Source organism: Nestor notabilis, unplaced genomic scaffold (assembly GCF_000696875.1).
Source record: "Nestor notabilis isolate BGI_N333 unplaced genomic scaffold, ASM69687v1 scaffold12389, whole genome shotgun sequence".
Classification (NCBI taxonomy): domain Eukaryota; kingdom Metazoa; phylum Chordata; class Aves; order Psittaciformes; family Psittacidae; genus Nestor; species Nestor notabilis.
The window spans coordinates 74,415-92,202 of NW_009942424.1; the positions used below are offsets into that span (position 1 = coordinate 74,415).

The 17,788-nt window shown below is 35.8% G+C and overlaps 1 protein-coding gene across 1 annotated transcript in view; it reads left to right on the forward strand.

Annotated features, from left to right (window-relative positions):
• Positions 1–15,659, forward strand: part of CPEB3 (cytoplasmic polyadenylation element binding protein 3) — an 83,237-nt gene extending 67,578 nt beyond the window's left edge. The window contains exons 7-11 of the mRNA XM_010021406.1: positions 5,532–5,650; positions 6,971–7,085; positions 9,561–9,742; positions 12,507–15,044; positions 15,593–15,659. Of these exons, the coding sequence (XP_010019708.1) occupies positions 5,532–5,650; positions 6,971–7,085; positions 9,561–9,742; positions 12,507–12,734 (644 nt within the window). The 3' untranslated portion in view covers positions 12,735–15,044; positions 15,593–15,659. The remainder of the gene's footprint in view (positions 1–5,531; positions 5,651–6,970; positions 7,086–9,560; positions 9,743–12,506; positions 15,045–15,592) is intronic.
• The last annotated feature ends 2,129 nt before the right edge of the window (positions 15,660–17,788 follow it).

A 17,788-nucleotide genomic window follows, 5' to 3' on the forward strand; every position in this document is an offset into this window, starting at 1 on the left:
CATTTGAATGCCAAAATGCTGGCTTTGTACCAGAAGGGACAGCTCATGGTGGATGTATTTCAACAGCAATTTATATATTGCTGAAGAGCAGTACATATGCAAGATCTTAAAGAACTTAAAAATTACTTCTAGTATTCACAAGTTGAGCATAAACTGAGCATTAACTTTAGTTAATATAAAGATTAACTGAAACTTCTAAGAAGAACTTCTAATTGAATTCAGTCCACTCTGGACTTCATTAAGGGAGAGATCTGTGCAGCTACTCCATTAGCACCTTTCTGCAATACTCCTGTATCACTGAGTAACTGGAGACTGTTCAGACAACCTTAGCACTTGTAACATTAGTAATTAATCACTTCAACTGAAAGAAGTGTAGAAATTCTAGTATATCCAACTTCTTTCCTACCTTCTCCCATGGGATATAGAACACAGTCAATGATTTTATTTCACACCACCAAACTTTGTGCCTAATGATGAAGCTGTACAAGGAAGGTGTTACCAGGTTTAGCAGAATAAAATAAAGCCTTTCTTTAATCACCTTCTTTCTTTTTCTCTGCCTCCCTCACTCACATTCATGGATGCTCTGAAACACTGGTGAGGATGAAGTTGGGTCATCTTTAACTCTTGAGAAATATTTTGGTCTAGACAAGAAGATAATCTTCTCTGATAAATTCTATTAGCTATGGCTTGCTAAGTTGAATGGTGTCTACAAGGCCCATAAGTTAATTTCCTCCCTTACCTGGTAGAGTTAATACACATTCTGCCCTAATAAAGGTTCAGAAGTAGTTTTTGCTTTAATTACATTGAGGAGGAATGGGCAGAACATATGCATGATGCTCTTATGGCCAAAACTCAAAAATGTCCCTGCCTGTGGCAGGAGGGTTGGAACTAGATGATCTTAAGGTCCTTTCCAATCCTAACTATTCTATGATTCTATGATTGTCTGTAATTTGTACTAACGTGCCAGATTTTAACATAAAAGTATGAATATCAAGATTCTGCTATTCTAAGAACAGGCAGGATAGGTGCCTAAATAAACTTTCCATCTAGCATGTTGTTTTTAAGAGGTCACTGAAGCCTTCTTGCAAAATAGGCTTTCAGTAATACAGAAAGGTTCCCATCATTAGGGAAGGTAGGCTTAAGTTGATATTAATTGAATTGGAGATCTTCCAGACAGTTTAGACTGGCAAAAATGCACTTTCCAGACTATGGCAACATTTTATGGTAGTTCTGAGAGTATCTTGAATTTCAAGTGACAACCTTGCTTCAAGCTTGTGGGATACAGTGCGTATGCCTGATGTTCCAGTTTGTTCTCAGCAAGGTTAAGTGAAATTAGACCAACTGGACTAAATTATCCTTTCATATGGAAATTGTGTCACTGTTCAGATGTCAGAATGAGACGTGTACAAAGGAGCTTAGTTCGTGTACTGCTTTCCATAAACTAATGAATCCTTGAGCTCAAGGTTGAGGAGCTCCTACACTGTGCTTCAGAATACAGGGAGATTAATCTTCTCCTCACCTTCCCTCTGCTGTACCCTTTTAAAAAGATGTGGTGACTTTTCTTACAGCAAAGTATGTTGTTGCCATTTTCCAGTGAATTCCAAGTGCAGTGTTTACTGTCAGCACTGCCATGATGTGTTGTACCAACAGCCGAGAGGGAGCTGCGTTGCTTCTGCTCTGCCAAGCAGCCATATATCTGTGTGTATAGAATAGTCAGCTGTTGTCAGGTACCTTGCTGTTTTCTGGGGCTTTATTTATCTCCCCTGTTTTACTTTGTGGAGTGTAAATCAGGACCAGTCCTTTGAGCCCTCCAATCTTTAAAGCATCTGGTCAGGTAAGAAAGGATCACAGCTGAAGTTTGTCTGCACCACACTTCCAGTGCATGCAACCAAGACGCTGCTGCAGAGGATTAAAGTTTTAAAATTCATTAAAATATCTTCACTTCTTGGAAAGGAAAGTATGGTTTAAGTCATATGATACCTGTGATGCACAGAGGGGAGAATGTGCTGAAGCATACAATGCTGAGGAATTTGAAGCAACTCTCTGCTAACTAATTGAAGTTATTTGGATTAATACATTTTTGTTTTGGAAACTGATCAGCTTATTAATTCTACCTCACCTACTGTATTTAAACATGAATTAACTTTGTTTTGAACCTAGATGCTCCTACAATTGATCATTCTGAATGCTGGAAGTGAACTGGCTTCAGTAAAGCTTTTTGGGGATTAGGCTCATTTCATATTACGTGTAGTACAAATAGGAACAGAAATACCAGTAGAAAAGGGTATAATGGCTAAAGTAGGTGTTTTTGAGAATCTCTTCAGGAAGGAATTCTTAGAGCTTTATAAAGTTATAGCCAAACATAGCATTTAAACATAACTGACAGAAAAAAAAAGTAAATTACTGTTAACTTACAGATTAGTGTGCTGTTTTTTCTTTAATTTGTGGCTGAAGATATGAAAAATGGAGTTTTGTTCTTGTGCAAAAAAGTTATTTCATTATTAAATTGTATCTAGTGTGAGAGAATTCTTTATGCAATGTCAGTTTTGACCTTGGTATTTTCCAATTTCATTTTTTACACTAGAATCTGAGTTCAGAGTACCTTTCTGAATTTGAGGGGTTTGCATCCCTGTGCGCTTCAAGAAGATGTAAAAATACCTTTAACTTTGGCAGGTATCTTTCATGTCCATATCAGCTTCTACATGATCCTTATCTTACCTGGACTTCTGTTATTTATTTTTCATTTGAATGCAATCTTTGTTAATTTTGGATATCAAAAGTTGTTGAATAATTGGAATATATGTGCAGTCACCAGGTTTTGAATTAATACTGGACATCATTGTCATGCTAGTCCAGCCTCCTTACTTGTCTAGATTAATTGAAGACTGCTACTGTAAATTGCTTACCTGTGTGTCTTCAGAGGAACCACACAGACCCCACAGCAGGCAGGAGAACGTGTTAGAGCCGCTGAGGTCTAGAGAATTGAGGAGGTGTTCACTTATTAAACTTTATGGTAGGCACTAGCCCCAGGTTAGAAAACTTGAATTCTTGCTAACATGGACTGCTCTTGTAATCTAACAGCCAGAGAAAATTAACAAGTATCTGGTTAATTTTAACTGGTTTGGGAAATTACAGTCATACCATTTAGTGTACCCACAAATGACTGTCAACTCCCAACTCCCACAGCTGTAACCTCTTACCATGACCCAGAAAAACGTGAAAAAGCTTCACAGAAGAAAGCATCATCCCAAGCTGTTGCCCAGATTTTTGCTAAGTCATTAAGCCACAATAAACGTTTTCCAATTTTCTTTTTGTCTTTATGCTAAAGAGATTTCCAGTATTTTGCTGGTTTAAGATTATGAAAGTCTGAAATAGACAAAATTCTGGTTTTAGAGTTCAAATCTTACTGTCTGGTCGGAAGATAAATCCTAAATGTTTAAATCCATTTAAATATATTGTAAAACATTCTTTTAAAGTATGCATAAATGTACATATACTCTTACTTGAATTTCATAGTACTAGAATGATCTGCACTACGTCTTCTGGGAATTATTCTTACGAGACGTATATAAAATACAAAGCAAGGATTGGGCTGAACCATAAAGCGTGATCGGTTGGTTATGGAGGTGTAGTTGCCATGGCAGTCTTTTCCAAGTATCTAGTTTTCAGACTGGAGTATTTTATAAGGCTGAAAGAAGTGCTAAACTAAAGATACTTTAATTTGTGTAAAGTTTTTTGGTCTGGTTATTGCATATAATCAGAAGGGTCAGTATGGAGTGAGGAGTAACAAGTGCCTGGATGGAAAATAAAATAACGCTAAAAGTAATAGTGACTGTGAGCTAATTATTTTCATACTCAATTAACGTAATTAGTTTTGTGAAACCTAAAACTAAAATGTTGAAGTGTGTTATATCTTTAGGGACTGTTTTAAGATACTTATATCTGCTAAAGGGGAAAACAATGTTTTTACTTAAAAAGTCACTTTTTATTGGTACTAGCATCTTTAACTTACTCCAGCTCTAGGTATGCAGGTTCTTTGTTTGCTAGCAAGAGTGATGATATAACCATTGTGGTTTTTTGGGTAAGCCTTTCTAGTAGTGTTCTGGGCTATACCTGTGTTGTTAACACAGACCTTTTCTTGTCTCTGAAAGCAGCTGCATAGAATTTAATATTCTTTGAGAAGTCACACAGGACTAGAGATAGCAGGGTGAGAGGTAACTTGGTATATAACAACAGAGGAAAACACTTTTTCAGTGTTTATCTTAACTTTTTTTTAATAAATTATAGTTTTGTAGTATTTATCTAAAAAGGACGTGTCAAATAGTAGTATTCACTCAATACTCTGCAAAATTAGGGTAAGTCACTACATTAATAATAGCAAATAGGCTGTGTAAAGGTATGTCAAATTTGTCATAATTTAAATAATGTGTATCATCATGTAGGAACTGTTTGTGTCAATAGTCTTAGGCAGAGAAAGTCTATTAAGCAAAGAAAGTCTAGCAGTCCCTGCTTAAACTCCAGCTGCCTCTAATTGCTGCAGATTTTCTGAAAAGAGGTAGCCTGTAAGACACCCAAGTGCCAAATTTTAAAGGTCAAAACCAACATGTTCACATTCAGTGAGAAAACTGAGTTGTACTGATTATGGAGCAAAAGAGCAATCAATGCATGCTCGACAGAAAGCCCTCTTAACCGGGCAGCTGTATTCAAGTCTAGCAGCCAGTCTTTAGATGGCTCTGCTTAGCATAGTTTGCTGTATTAATTTCACTTCTGAGGTAGCAAAAACATGGACTGCTTGGGCCAAATCTTCATTCAAATTTAACAACATTAAGTAAAAGTGAAGCAAGCTTTCTTGCCAGCTGCATTCAGAAGAGCACTGAATGCCACACACAGTTTTACTGGCTAATTTAAAGTCCCAAAATTCTGAGTCACTAAGAGCAATTTTTACTGGACGTACTTCTTTCTTTCTTTTGAACTGGTTGCTATTTATATTTAAATAAAAAAAAACAGATAATAAAACACAACACATGCATTCTTTTTGCTCATGCTTACTGTTTTTAGGTAAGCATTTTTTTCATAGTTAAGTATGTAAGCATAGAAGTCTATTTATCCTTTTACCTGTCCACTTTTTTTACCATTTCTTTTAATATTTATTCATTGTATAGAGTAACCAGAAACTTGGTGCCTCCATTTTAAGATGGTAATCACTGATACCAGCAGATACTGCTGATAAGCAGCTCAGATACAGTTGCTGGACAATAAGAACCCCTTATTCACTAGCTTATATTCTCACTGCTCAAAAGGCTTAATTAATCAAATAAACACACTTTTATGCTGCAAACATGCTTGTCTCCATTCTGAAATCAATCCTGCATGTGGGTACTCAGTGCATTTAATTTATGAAAACAAGTAACAGCCTTACCAGTCATCTGTAATTTGTGTGTCTTATTCAATTCTTGGTGCTTTCTTCATTTAAAAAATGCTTTATAAATTGACCTGATCTTTTTCTTTCTTGTGCCTTTATCTTTTCCAAGGTTATGCCTTTCTGCTGTTCCAAGAAGAAAGCTCTGTACAAGCTCTGATAGATGCCTGCCTGGAAGAAGATGGGAAACTTTACCTGTGTGTGTCAAGTCCCACAATCAAGGATAAACCAGTAAGTAGCTCATGCCATGGCACTTATGCTGCTTGCTAACCCAGTTGTTGTTAGTCTTTTCAGTTAATAAATAAATAAAGAAATACTTATAGTTAATTGACTTGTCCATTTCCTGTTGCTGTCCTTGCTGTTACATTGATTTGACTTTCTGTATCAGCGTAACATGGTTTTAACATTTGCTTCCCTCTGATAAATGTCATGTTCAATTAACTTTTGTACTGGGTACTTCTGGTATCTCACAGGAATATACATCCTTTTAGAATGTTAGCTGTAGAACAGTTGGATTATCATTTTATCATTTTTTCCTCTATATTATTTGAAAGAAAAGAAAGCTGTATGCAGTGAAATTAAGGGACTCCCCCCGTCCCCCAGATAAAATCCAGATAGCTTCAAATACCCCTGTACATCATTAGTTTTCTTAATTAGTTTTTTTTCTGCATGCAATAGCTAAACAAATTGTAATTTAGGTCTCATTTAGCTTATATAAACTGCAGGGTAAAAACAAGTAATGCAGACAGCTATAGCAGAATAGAAGACACGTGGTAATGTATTGTTTCTGCTGTTCACATCTGTAACACTCCTTAATGCTGGTCTTTTGTGTGGCTATGAATACATCAGGTGAGATGAAAACTACAGAGAAATACGATTAGATAAAAAAATGCTGCCTTTTAAAAACACTATTACAAAGCTAGTACGGGTGAATGAACAACTCAATATTACAGCACAACGAGTGTGCTTGTATGACTTCTAGGATCAAAAAATGGATGCATGATCAGCTTTATCCAAATAACTTCTGAACAGTATTTTTTCTCTGTAATCTAAACATATCTGATCAACTGTGTTGCTGCTTAACAGAGGTGAGCATTCACACATTATAAAACCTCCTTTTGTATCCAAGCACAGAAATTAATTTTATCTCCCCTTCTACCAGTGCTTTAAAATTTGTGGATCAGTGTATGTGATGTTAGGAAAGCCAGAAGCCCAAACTGCAACTGTACATACACAGTAAAATGTTCTGAAAGTCCTTTCACAGATTTCTTATTATAATGGCGATTAGGGGCCGGGAATTAATAAGGTAGGAGTTTGCAGTGATCAAATTTAACTCAAGCCTGGCCTCTAGAGGTGATAAATGAATTGTCCATTTTCTTTCAAATGCTTTGGATACCCTATGTTCTCAAATAATTTTGGTGCTTATACCACCAATTTACTGCTTTTGCTAAGTTAAAATTATATCTTTAATCATAGAAAGATTTGGTAGTTGTTTCTTCATTTTAATGGAGTTGCTAAAACTTCCTCTACTAAAACCAATTCTTAATACAGGTGCAAATTCGACCTTGGAACCTAAGTGACAGTGACTTTGTGATGGATGGGTCTCAGCCTTTGGATCCAAGAAAAACTATCTTTGTTGGAGGAGTTCCACGGCCCCTCCGAGCTGGTGAGTAGAAGGGCATATATTAGGGAGTTCCAAGCTAAGCAGAAAAGTTCTATAGTGTATGTCTTTTCCAAAAATTTATCACTTTCTAAGTCTTCCTGTCTACAAAATACAAACTGTGAACAACTTTTATCTTGTAGATAGGTTACTGGTTAGGATTTCCCGTAGACACAGTTTCCCCGAGTTTGCATAATATCCTAGAACTTGGCTGGTTTTTTGTAACATATACCATCTTAATCCTAAACCTGATCGGCTTGCTGAGATGCAGACAAGTTCCTCTTTCATTTGACTACAAGACAAACTTCTCCCAGCCCCATTCCAACCCAATTCCAACTGCAGCTTTATGATTTGTCTTTCCCTTTTATTCAACCCTAACCCTAATTTTCCCTTGGAGCAATAGGTAAAGCCTCTCAGCCACTGTCCAGAGAAAAATTTCTCCCAGCCCCTGCCTCTTGGTGGCCCCACTCTTCTGAAGACCACTTTCCAGACCCACTCCTGATGTAGTTCTTTTTCTGTTTCTTTTCTCTTCACCCTTAACTCTTTTTCTTCACTTCTATTTGCAGAGCCATAGACAAGACTCCTTAGCCTTTGGCCAGATGAAAGATTTATCCCAGCCCAGATGTCCTGGCAGCCCCCAGTTTGTTTTGAAGGCCCCTTTTCAGCACTGCTTCCAACATTCTTTCTTCCTAAACCCTTACATCCTTGATGAGCCAATGACAAGGTCATGAAGCAAGTTGAAACATTTTTCCTAGCTCCATCTTTTGGCAGCCATCACTTTTGTTAGTAGTCCCTCTCCATCCTCACTCCAAGTCAGCTGCATGGTTTCTCTTTTCCATCCTCTCAAATCTAATCCTCATTTTTCAGGGCTGTAGTAGACAAGGCCCCTCAGTCACTGGAAGAAAGACTTCTGGATAGGATTTCCCAGTAGCCCTCTTCCTTTGGCAGCCACTTTCTACCCCACTAGAACTTCAGTTACTCACTTGATATTTCTCCTAAGTCAAATCCTTTTGGAAAGCTGCACACAGGGCCCCCCAGCCATTGCTGTCAGTAAGATTTCTCCCAGCCCAGGTTTCTTGGCAGCCTTCACTTTCCTCACCATGTTAAAATAAGGCATAATTGTAAGACAGTAATTATGTAAATAGTAACAATTAAACATTAGCTCATTTCTAATTATAGCCTTTGTAAAACTGTATGTCATTTGGCCTGTCATAGATTACATTTGAAATGCATTACATTTGAAAACTGATGTCTTTAAATAGTTAACTTCTCCAAAGCAGACAAGTTGTTTCCAGTTTTTCTTGTTTGCAACTTTAAAGACCTGACACAGAAGTTTTTCCTAAGATGTCTGAACACTGCATGGTTTCCTTGCCCTGAAATCCTGTGTTAGTCTTTGTCTAGTGGCAAGAGTAACTTACTGGAACTACTAATAGATGTTTAAGTGTTCCTGATGTTTATTCCATACTGTCACTTTCTGAGATCATTACCCAAGTTATGATTCCAACTTATTAGAAAGCAGAATCTACTAGTCACTACATTATACTGATAGTTCTGCCTTACTGGTTAAAGCAAGAGTATTGTCTGGTTTGGTAGAATGAGTTAGACATTTTTTGCTTGTTGCAAATGGACAAATGAGCATATGGTCTTCCCTTAATGTGACACACACATTTATACAAACACACATCTCTATTTAAAAATTGTCTCTATTCTATATATAATGAACTAGTGAGAATTCTGTGAGAACTGCAAGGTTTTATATATTTAGTATATCTTTTTCATTTTATCTTGGATAGCTCAATTTTTACTTGCTACTGAAAGTGTTTTCACACATTGGCATAAGGCTGACTTGGCAGAGCCTGTACAGGTCCTAGGTCTTTGATTTGTGAGGGTCTCTCCCTCATCCATCTGACAAATTAGTTTGCCTGTCAAGTTTTACAGAGAACTTGGTTTGGTGATCATACATCTTTGCATAGTTTACCTGCCTCTCTTCTCCACCTCCTTCAGGTCTTTCCCTTAACTTTCCTTCTGTATATTTCCTCAGCCTGTCTTATTTTCTGAATTATATTTATAACTTCTTTGGAGTTATCCTTAAGTGTCAGGAATAAGCAACAAACCATTTGAAAAGATCCACCATCAAGTTAATGTTCTACAAAAATACTAAGTTAAGTTACAGGCTTGCTTTAAGTGCAATAACTTCTGATGTATCAGAAAATTTTGTTGCAAATGTAAAACACTTCCCTAGTGTCTTTTCAATCTTAGTAGCTAGGGCAATGTACCAGGTTCTAAATTCTGCTTTTTGCTTTTATATTTTACTATAATTTGTGTAGGATTGATTCAATCTGTTAGAACCAGTGTTTGGACTTGCTATTTTAGATTTTGGAAGACAAGTAAGCTAAGGCAAACAGTGCTTTTTTTAATGCAACAAAGCAAACACTATTGTTTATGTTAAATCTATACTATTTAACACTTGACTTCTTGCAGTTGAATTGGCAATGATTATGGACCGTTTATATGGAGGTGTCTGCTATGCTGGCATTGATACAGACCCAGAGCTGAAGTATCCAAAAGGTGCTGGCAGAGTGGCTTTCTCCAATCAGCAGAGCTATATTGCTGCTATCAGCGCTCGCTTTGTCCAGCTCCAACATAATGACATTGATAAACGGGTAAGTAAAATAGCATGGAACAGAACGGCTGTTACTCATAAAACTGTACAGAAATTAAAAACATCCTTACATTAATATTGTGTTGGAGAACACTAACCTCTGTTCTTCAGATGACTGACATTTGCTAATTACTTAGAAGCTTATTTAAGCAGCTAAAGCAGAGTGAAAAAATGAACCTTAAACATCTTAAATAACTGTTGAGCACTAAAACCAGAAAATATTTGGTTGTAAGCTCGTTTGTTCTTTGTTTTGTTTTGAATTCTGAAGATGAAATGCCGTAGAATTTCCCAGCTTTTTTCCTTCTCCTTTGGATGTTTGCTCACTGTTCATCAACAGCTTTTACTTAGTGGCTACTCACATAGCTTCTGGCACTTCTGCTATTATTAGGCAACATTTTTTTTCTTGGCAGTGTACATCTAGACTTGAGGTGCCTAAATCACAGCTTTATCATACCTATAATAGGTAATGCTGACCTCAAAAGTCTTGAGAATTATTTAACCAAACCCAAATGCCCAGAGATGCTTGATAGGCAAAAGGGGAAGAAATGAAAACGGATTGTTCAGTATGAAATCCTGGTTTCTAAAGGGCTTTTCAAGTACTAAGTGAAGTTATTTACTGAAATCTGAGTTGAAGACATTAAAAGAAAACACTCCTTAATTTCCAAGATATTTTTTTCCATTAGACCTTCTGTCTTCACCTTTGGATTACTTGTATAAATTACTTGTATAAATAACAACCTATGTTTCTGGGGACTCCACATTTAGAATTATTCAAAGAACATACAGCATGCACTGCTGCTATGGATTTTTACAATAGGGATGGCTTGTTTTCTGCTTAATCTAATAGAAATTTCTTAAGAAGTCATCTTGACAGGTATTGAGTTTGTCTGTTTTGTGCAGTATACATATAAATCACACAGCTGTAAAGTCCAAGCTATTTTTACTTTCTCTTTAAAAATCTGAACTAACTTTTTGTCAGATGAGGTGAGGTCTCTGAATTTTAAGTCTTCAAACTATGTTTTATGGTGCTACTCTGTGGTGTGACTGTAACTAAGACAAGGCTGTTCTTAAGTATTTCTTGTCCGTTGAATTCTGAAAAAAAATTACAGAGAGACTAAGAAGATTAATTTTGGAATCTTAATCACAGTGTTGAACCCTTTGAGATTTATATATCAGCCATGCTTAAAAACTTAGGGGTTTTTTTAAGCTTTAGGATAAAGTCACAAGTGACGCTAGCTGGTAGGTTTTTTCCATCCATCAGTACTTTTCCCAATTACTGATTGATAATTTATGTTTGTTTAATTATCTTTTATCTGTATTTAAAATAGGTTTATCTGTGAGTTTGAAGAAGTATGAAATCCCTTAATCAGTCCTTAAATACTAGTTTTTAAATCCAGTAGATTGAAATCCCTGAGCTGTACAGCATACTTTCTTACAATTATGTCACTAGTAACCAAAACAAGAAAAGGTGTTAGAATCTATTTCAGACCTTCGCAACTCATGCTTTGGAAATGTGAGTAGGTGGGGATCCAGAGATGTGCTGGACATTGGACCTGCTTTCTTCCAATTTCATTTGAGACGGTGCTGTCTTATTTTATGTGATGCTTCTAATTTTAGTGGTATGGCATCTGATATGCAAAATGGCAGTTACTCAGACTTGTTCTGTGCAGCACTAGTGGTACATTGTAATTTAAAAGAAAAATAAGAGTCAGTGATTCTGGCTGTTCTATAGGCAAGAAATAGAATTCTCTCTAGAAGTGTTACTTCAAATGAGTTATATTTACTGAAACGTGATCAGGATATGCTGAAGTAAAATTCAGCATAACGCTTTTTTGTATAATATGTTTCTTGTTTTTCAACTTAATATCTCATTCTGGTTTTCCTTAATAGCATAAGAATTACACCTGCATAAACTAATGATGAATAATGAATAAAGCACGATGAATAAACGCTCAATTTGAATGTGTAGGCTCGATTCTTAGGAGCAGACACATAAGAGAGAACTCATATGTTGTCAACTTCTGTAACAGTATTATTTCAAGTGCCGAGTCAAGCATCAGAATGCTGCTGGGTTTGGCACAAGCACTTTAAAAACTAGAAAAATTCCAGTCCTAAGATGTTTACAACTGAGTGTAGGACAAAAGTCAGCAGCTCTCCAGCCTATTTGTAATTGGTGGTAAGGCCACAGTTGGATTTTTGCCAGCATAAGGCAGAGTATTTAATACAAGTGCATTTAATCTTGTTTAAACTGAATCTTTATTTATTAGTCTTGTCCTACATTGTGCAGTTCACAAAAAAAAAAAAAGGAGGAAAAAAAAAAACCCCAAACCCTCTCTGGAAAAAGCCTCCAAAACTCACCAGACATCTGAACTTTAGAAGTATAATTTTGTTCTTTATAATTTTTCTTTCCTAAATGCTGCTCTCACACCCTGCCCCCGTAACAACTGTATTCACATTCCTGGAGGTTTCTTAGACAGCAGCGAAATCTTTAGAGATGCTATTTTTACTGTACTTCCATCTTAGTACTTTTGCATACCTAAATTTTCCAAGAAATGTTGAATGGTTACCAAAACACATCCTTCTTTCTTGAGGTCTTCTGACAAGTAAAGTGGTAAGAAAATTTAACTACCAAAGTCTTTGGGTCAATCCAGCATCAGTTGAAAACCTTCAACAGAGTTAAAAGAATTAAAATACCATTCCTTCTTTTCATACTTGGCAAAACTCTTGTAATCTTCTGACAACTCTTCTTCTTTTTCCTGGTGCAGGTGGAAGTGAAGCCATACGTGCTGGATGATCAGATGTGTGATGAATGCCAGGGCACTCGCTGTGGTGGAAAATTTGCTCCATTCTTTTGTGCCAATGTTACCTGTTTGCAGTATTACTGTGAATACTGCTGGGCAAGCATACACTCTCGTGCTGGGCGTGAGTTCCACAAACCACTGGTAAAGGAGGGAGGTGACCGGCCCCGCCACGTCCCATTCCGCTGGAGCTGAACCCCAGGCCTCCCCCAGCAACAAGTACTGGAGTAGATAAAATTGTGTGAAAAGAGAGCGCTGCCTCAGGGCTTAGTGTTCTGGAAATCTGTGCATTCGTCCGCGACTTTAATGAAGATATGGGTCTTTTTATTACTATTATTATTATTTACAGTCACATTACTGAACTCAGTGTCCAGTATAATACAAACCTGCAGAGTGTAACTGTACTGATTTTGCACTTTGATTCACACAAACATCTGCTTGGTACCTTAATTTCCTACACAAGACTTGTCACTAGTGACATTATGTAGACTGCCATTCTCATCAGCCTTCACTGGGTTGATGTGTATGTGATGAAGATTTTTTTATTATAATTATTTTTATTTTTAAACTGGAGCATGCACTTATTTTCAGAAATTTAGACTTGCCCCTAGCAGATGACTTACCAAAGGTAATATTCACAAGTAGGTGGCAGATGTAGCAAAAACTTAAACAGATATTCAGCAATCATTAGTTTGGGTCATTTAGAATAGTAATAACCCTTAAAGAAAATAAGCCTTTAGTTGCTCTCCATTTTGACTTGTAAGGATGATACCTCATAAGCTGGATCAGACTTTTTTCTTTTGTTTTGCTGAGGGTTGTTTTTGTTTTTGTTTTGTTGGGGTTTTTTTGTTGTTTTCTTTTTTTGTTAGGTCTTTTAGTGTTATGTAAATGTATGCTGCAATAGCTTTTGCTGCTATTAAAATGGTATTACTAATACCATAATACTCTATTCAGGCTAGGGTATCAATTAAAAAATGAATATGTGATTAAAATAGTGATGGCTGCTGAAAGGAGATCAGTATAGCATACAGAAAAGCTTCCAAGGAAGGTCAATATTTTTTGACTGCATGTTTACTTAATCAGGTTGCTGCATGCAATAAATTTTATATATGTCTAATATAAAACCTGCCCACAATGCACAAATTATGAATCTACGTAGGCTACAAAATACTCAGTAACAAAAAAAAATTGATTACTGACTGGAGGAAGGCATGCCTCAGTAAATGTAATGCTTCTGAAATTAGGATCAGCCCATTACAGAATGACCTATATTACAACCAATATAAAACTAGCTGTAGGATATTCTTAAAACAAATTTGTGGATGGTAGATGAAGTACTTTGCGGTGCTCTGTTATATATCGTGCAATTTATTTTATATAGTAAAGTGATTATGTCTAGTACTGTGATCAAACTTAACTGTTAAAGCCTCTGTATCCAACATTAACACATTTTTGACAGTTCATAACAGGTACATAAACAGAAATGAGCTCTTAGTTACAATCTCTCTCCTAATGCTTGCGTCATTTATGTAGCTGCAGACCTTGTCCAGAAAACCAAAGAGCTCATGCTAGCGTACATACACTACCGATTAGATAGTCTGTCAAACTAATAAACTAGGCACATTTAAGAAAGTTAGGAAACAAAGTGGTGCTAAAGAAATGTCTGCATATAAAAGTAACAATGAGATGTCTGCTCTGTGGATGTGGCGTTCTCTCTCTAATCCTTGGATATATCCTGTGAAGCTTGAACACAATTAAGACCTGCTAACACAGTGGACATTTTTTTAGCATGAACTATGGGGCTGCAGATAGCATAAAACTACAAACACACTTGGTATACTAATGATTGTGAGAATGTGTACACTATTTCTTGTTTTTCCTCCTTTGGTTTTGCAGTTCTGGGGACAATCTGACTGGATATGACACCGCATAGTAGATTTATATGTTCTGGGTTTTGTTTGTTGTGATGTCCTTGTTTGTGTCTAATTTAGGAACTTGTTTTTCCCAATGTTTAGTTGCAAGTATTGGCTTTGAAAGGATTTTTTCTGTTTTTGGAAAAAAAAAAAGAAAAAAAAAGAAAAAATAGTTTTTTACTGGTTTAAAATGCTTATTATAATTATCCCTTTTGAAGTTACTTCTGGGCAGTTTTGTGATATTGCTTTTCCCAGCCCAGGTGTCTTTTCTGTTGTTTTTTTTCATCTGTACAAGACATTTTGTTATGCACTACTTTTTGTATCTAGACAGTTTTCAACAGTCGGCTGATGATTTTTTTTTAAGAAAAAGGCATGCTTTCTGACTGACATGATCTTTTGCAATACCTCAATTTTGAAATATAGGAAAGAAAATGATATTTTCTAAGTAAGTTTATTCAGAAAAATATATATTAATTTAATTCTGCAAGAAAAATGATTTAACAGATGGGTAACTTTATTTTTTTCATGCTTATTTGAGTTTTTTTGAAAATGAAGAAGTTAGAGCTTTATAACTGTAATATTAAAGATCATAGCTAACCTACAGAAATCTACCTAATTATGTGAAAGAAGTAAACCTTTTTGAAGAAATCCCCCTCTTTCATGTAGAAAAATACCCCCAGAGAGAAAGAGAGAGAGAGAGAGAAGCTGGAAAATGTACAATATACCATAATGTTGGATTAAATCTAAACGAAATCATCATAAAGAACAGGTGTAAACACAAACTCCATTTGGTGCTGAAAGTTGTGAATAGAAGGTGAAAAACTATTTTCCCTTAATTTGTATATTTATAATCAAGTGTGATTATGCACGACTGACCAGAATTGTGAGAGTTCTTCTGTTTGTATTTTTTTAAAGAGAACTTTTTTTAGTTTATTAAATTATGACATGCTCCCTTTTCTTTTGTAAATGAATGTGCCCCCAAGTTGTTAATATGTTATATTAAAAGAGGGTCCTTCAAAAAAAGTTATTTTTTAAAATACGGAGTTCTGAACTGCAACTTGACTAAGAAGCCCCTGGGTACAACAGGTCCTATTGTGGCCTTTTCTGATGTGAGACTTGAACTAGTCGATTTTTTTGAAGGCTAACCTAACCTCGACTATTTGTTGTTATGTGCAATACTGTTTGTACTGTTTGTATAAAAAAAAAAGAAAAATGAAAAGAAAAAAGGCATAAATCTTTATTGCAGATTTATTTTCATTGCAGACTTTAGACATTGTGATTCACTAAAATCATTTTTCTACTGTCAAATATGTACCTTTTCTTCATGCTGGTATTTTTTCAATAGTAATGTAGCCTTTGTACTGAGACAAATTTTCATTGTTATTTTTAGAAAGATTTTTTGCTAAGAAAAAAATTAAACATATTTACATATTTTTCATTTTTATTTCGTATTTTCTTTAAGGAGTGCTTTCTCAACCATTAATATAGTTGTTTCTGGGAGAGACTTTCATATCTGGTCAATGTCATTAATATTATTTTGTATTTTTACTTGGAATAAATTAATTTTATGATGCTAATTCTTTAAAAGTTTATTTTTTTCATTTTCAGTTATTTTTGAAGCTAAAATCTTTGTAATATTGTTACTAAAGTGTCTAGTTTTTTGAAATGCAAAGCTTTATGTATTAACTTGCTGATGTGGTTTACAATAGTGTGGCAATGATGAAAATGGTTGGTTATGTAAAGTGATTGGAAAATTGTAACAAAGAATTGGGCAATAAAATGACAGAATGAAGCAGAAAAAACGTGATATTTTGAAAAGCCTTTTCCTTTATCAAAATGATTTAGGGAGATAATAGGGATGTCACAGTACCAGTTCGCTGTCTAGATTTATACACCACCAGTGTTGATGAAATACTATTGCCGTTATAAGGAACTAAATCTATTGACAACGGGGTTTTGACCCTGCCCATTCAGCATAATGCTCCATTTCTTTTCTTGTCATGAACTCGATGATAGATTCTCTTTTCAATAGTCTTAGATTGAACCTCCTAAAATATATATTCTTCATTGTATTTTGCCACCGTGTTGTTTATTTAATTGAATTGACCCTTTCCTGCACAGCTTCCTTCCTGCATATGTTTATCGGTGGCAGCATGGAGCAGACTGTAGGTACCCACATCATTTTCTAAGGAAGTTACCACATCGTGTTGGTAGCTGCCCACTTAATGCAAAATAACATATGGCCATTTTCCTGGTAGCAATGCAGTAACCCATATTGCCACCACGTCTGAACATCTGTTCAGCTTCTTTGTCTTTCTCAGTTCTTCTCTGCCTCTCTTGTGTCTTTGTCCTTTATTTTTCTTTTGTGCTGGCAACACCAAGTGTGCCAGTATGGAAACACCTTTCACTTCACCTACATTTCCATCACCTTTGTTTCCCTATGCAGCCAACTGAAACCCCTTCCTGAAGCCAGCGACTCTCTGTTCTGGCACCTGAAACAATCCAGACTAAGACTGGTGTTGCGTAAACAGGGCATACAGTGACTTTCTCTAGGCAAAACAATTACTTCAACAAGTTATTGATGACCTTTTAGACCAACATATGCTAGAGTGTTAGAGTTGGCTCATCTGTAACTTGTGGAAAGAAATGTGTCCAGAGTTGGTCTATTGTGTATCCTCTGTGTGTTCAGTTCTGTAAGTAATGTATAGACTAGATCAAATAGTGAAGTAAAATTTAGACTCAAATTAGGTACTACTGGTTGGAATGTACGCAAATTGCAAACAAAGGAGATTAAGGAATGAAAAGGGAATAAAAAATTCCTGCTAAGTGGTACAAAGTTTATGCTTATATTTCTGCCTACATGCTTGTATTTTATAGCCTGCTAGCAAGGCATGGGCTACAACAAATTGTATTGCAACTCTGCAGTTAGCAAATAACTTTGCTAATTTCACTATCTGTTAGAGTAGTTTGAAAAAAAAAAAAGAAAAAAAAAAAGAAAAAAAAAAGGCGCTTAACTGGGAAAAGCTCCCATGTTACTATTTCAGTATTGTGACATCTCTACTTGCAAGGTATGAGTGAAAGATTAGTCACAGATTTGTAGAAATGTCTCTTTTGTTTAACCTGGCTTGTATGTAGTTGCTTTTATGCTAGTTTGTATGATGTCAGCTAACCCCTTTTTCTTTTCCTGCCTTCCTTTCTTTTTTTAAACCAGACAAACTTCTTAATCTCTGCTGCTATAGTGTTCTATCATACCACAAAGTATTTTATATTCATGTTAGTGACTACTCTATACCCCAAATGGGTAGCTGGTCAGAAATCACATTGGTCACACAATTC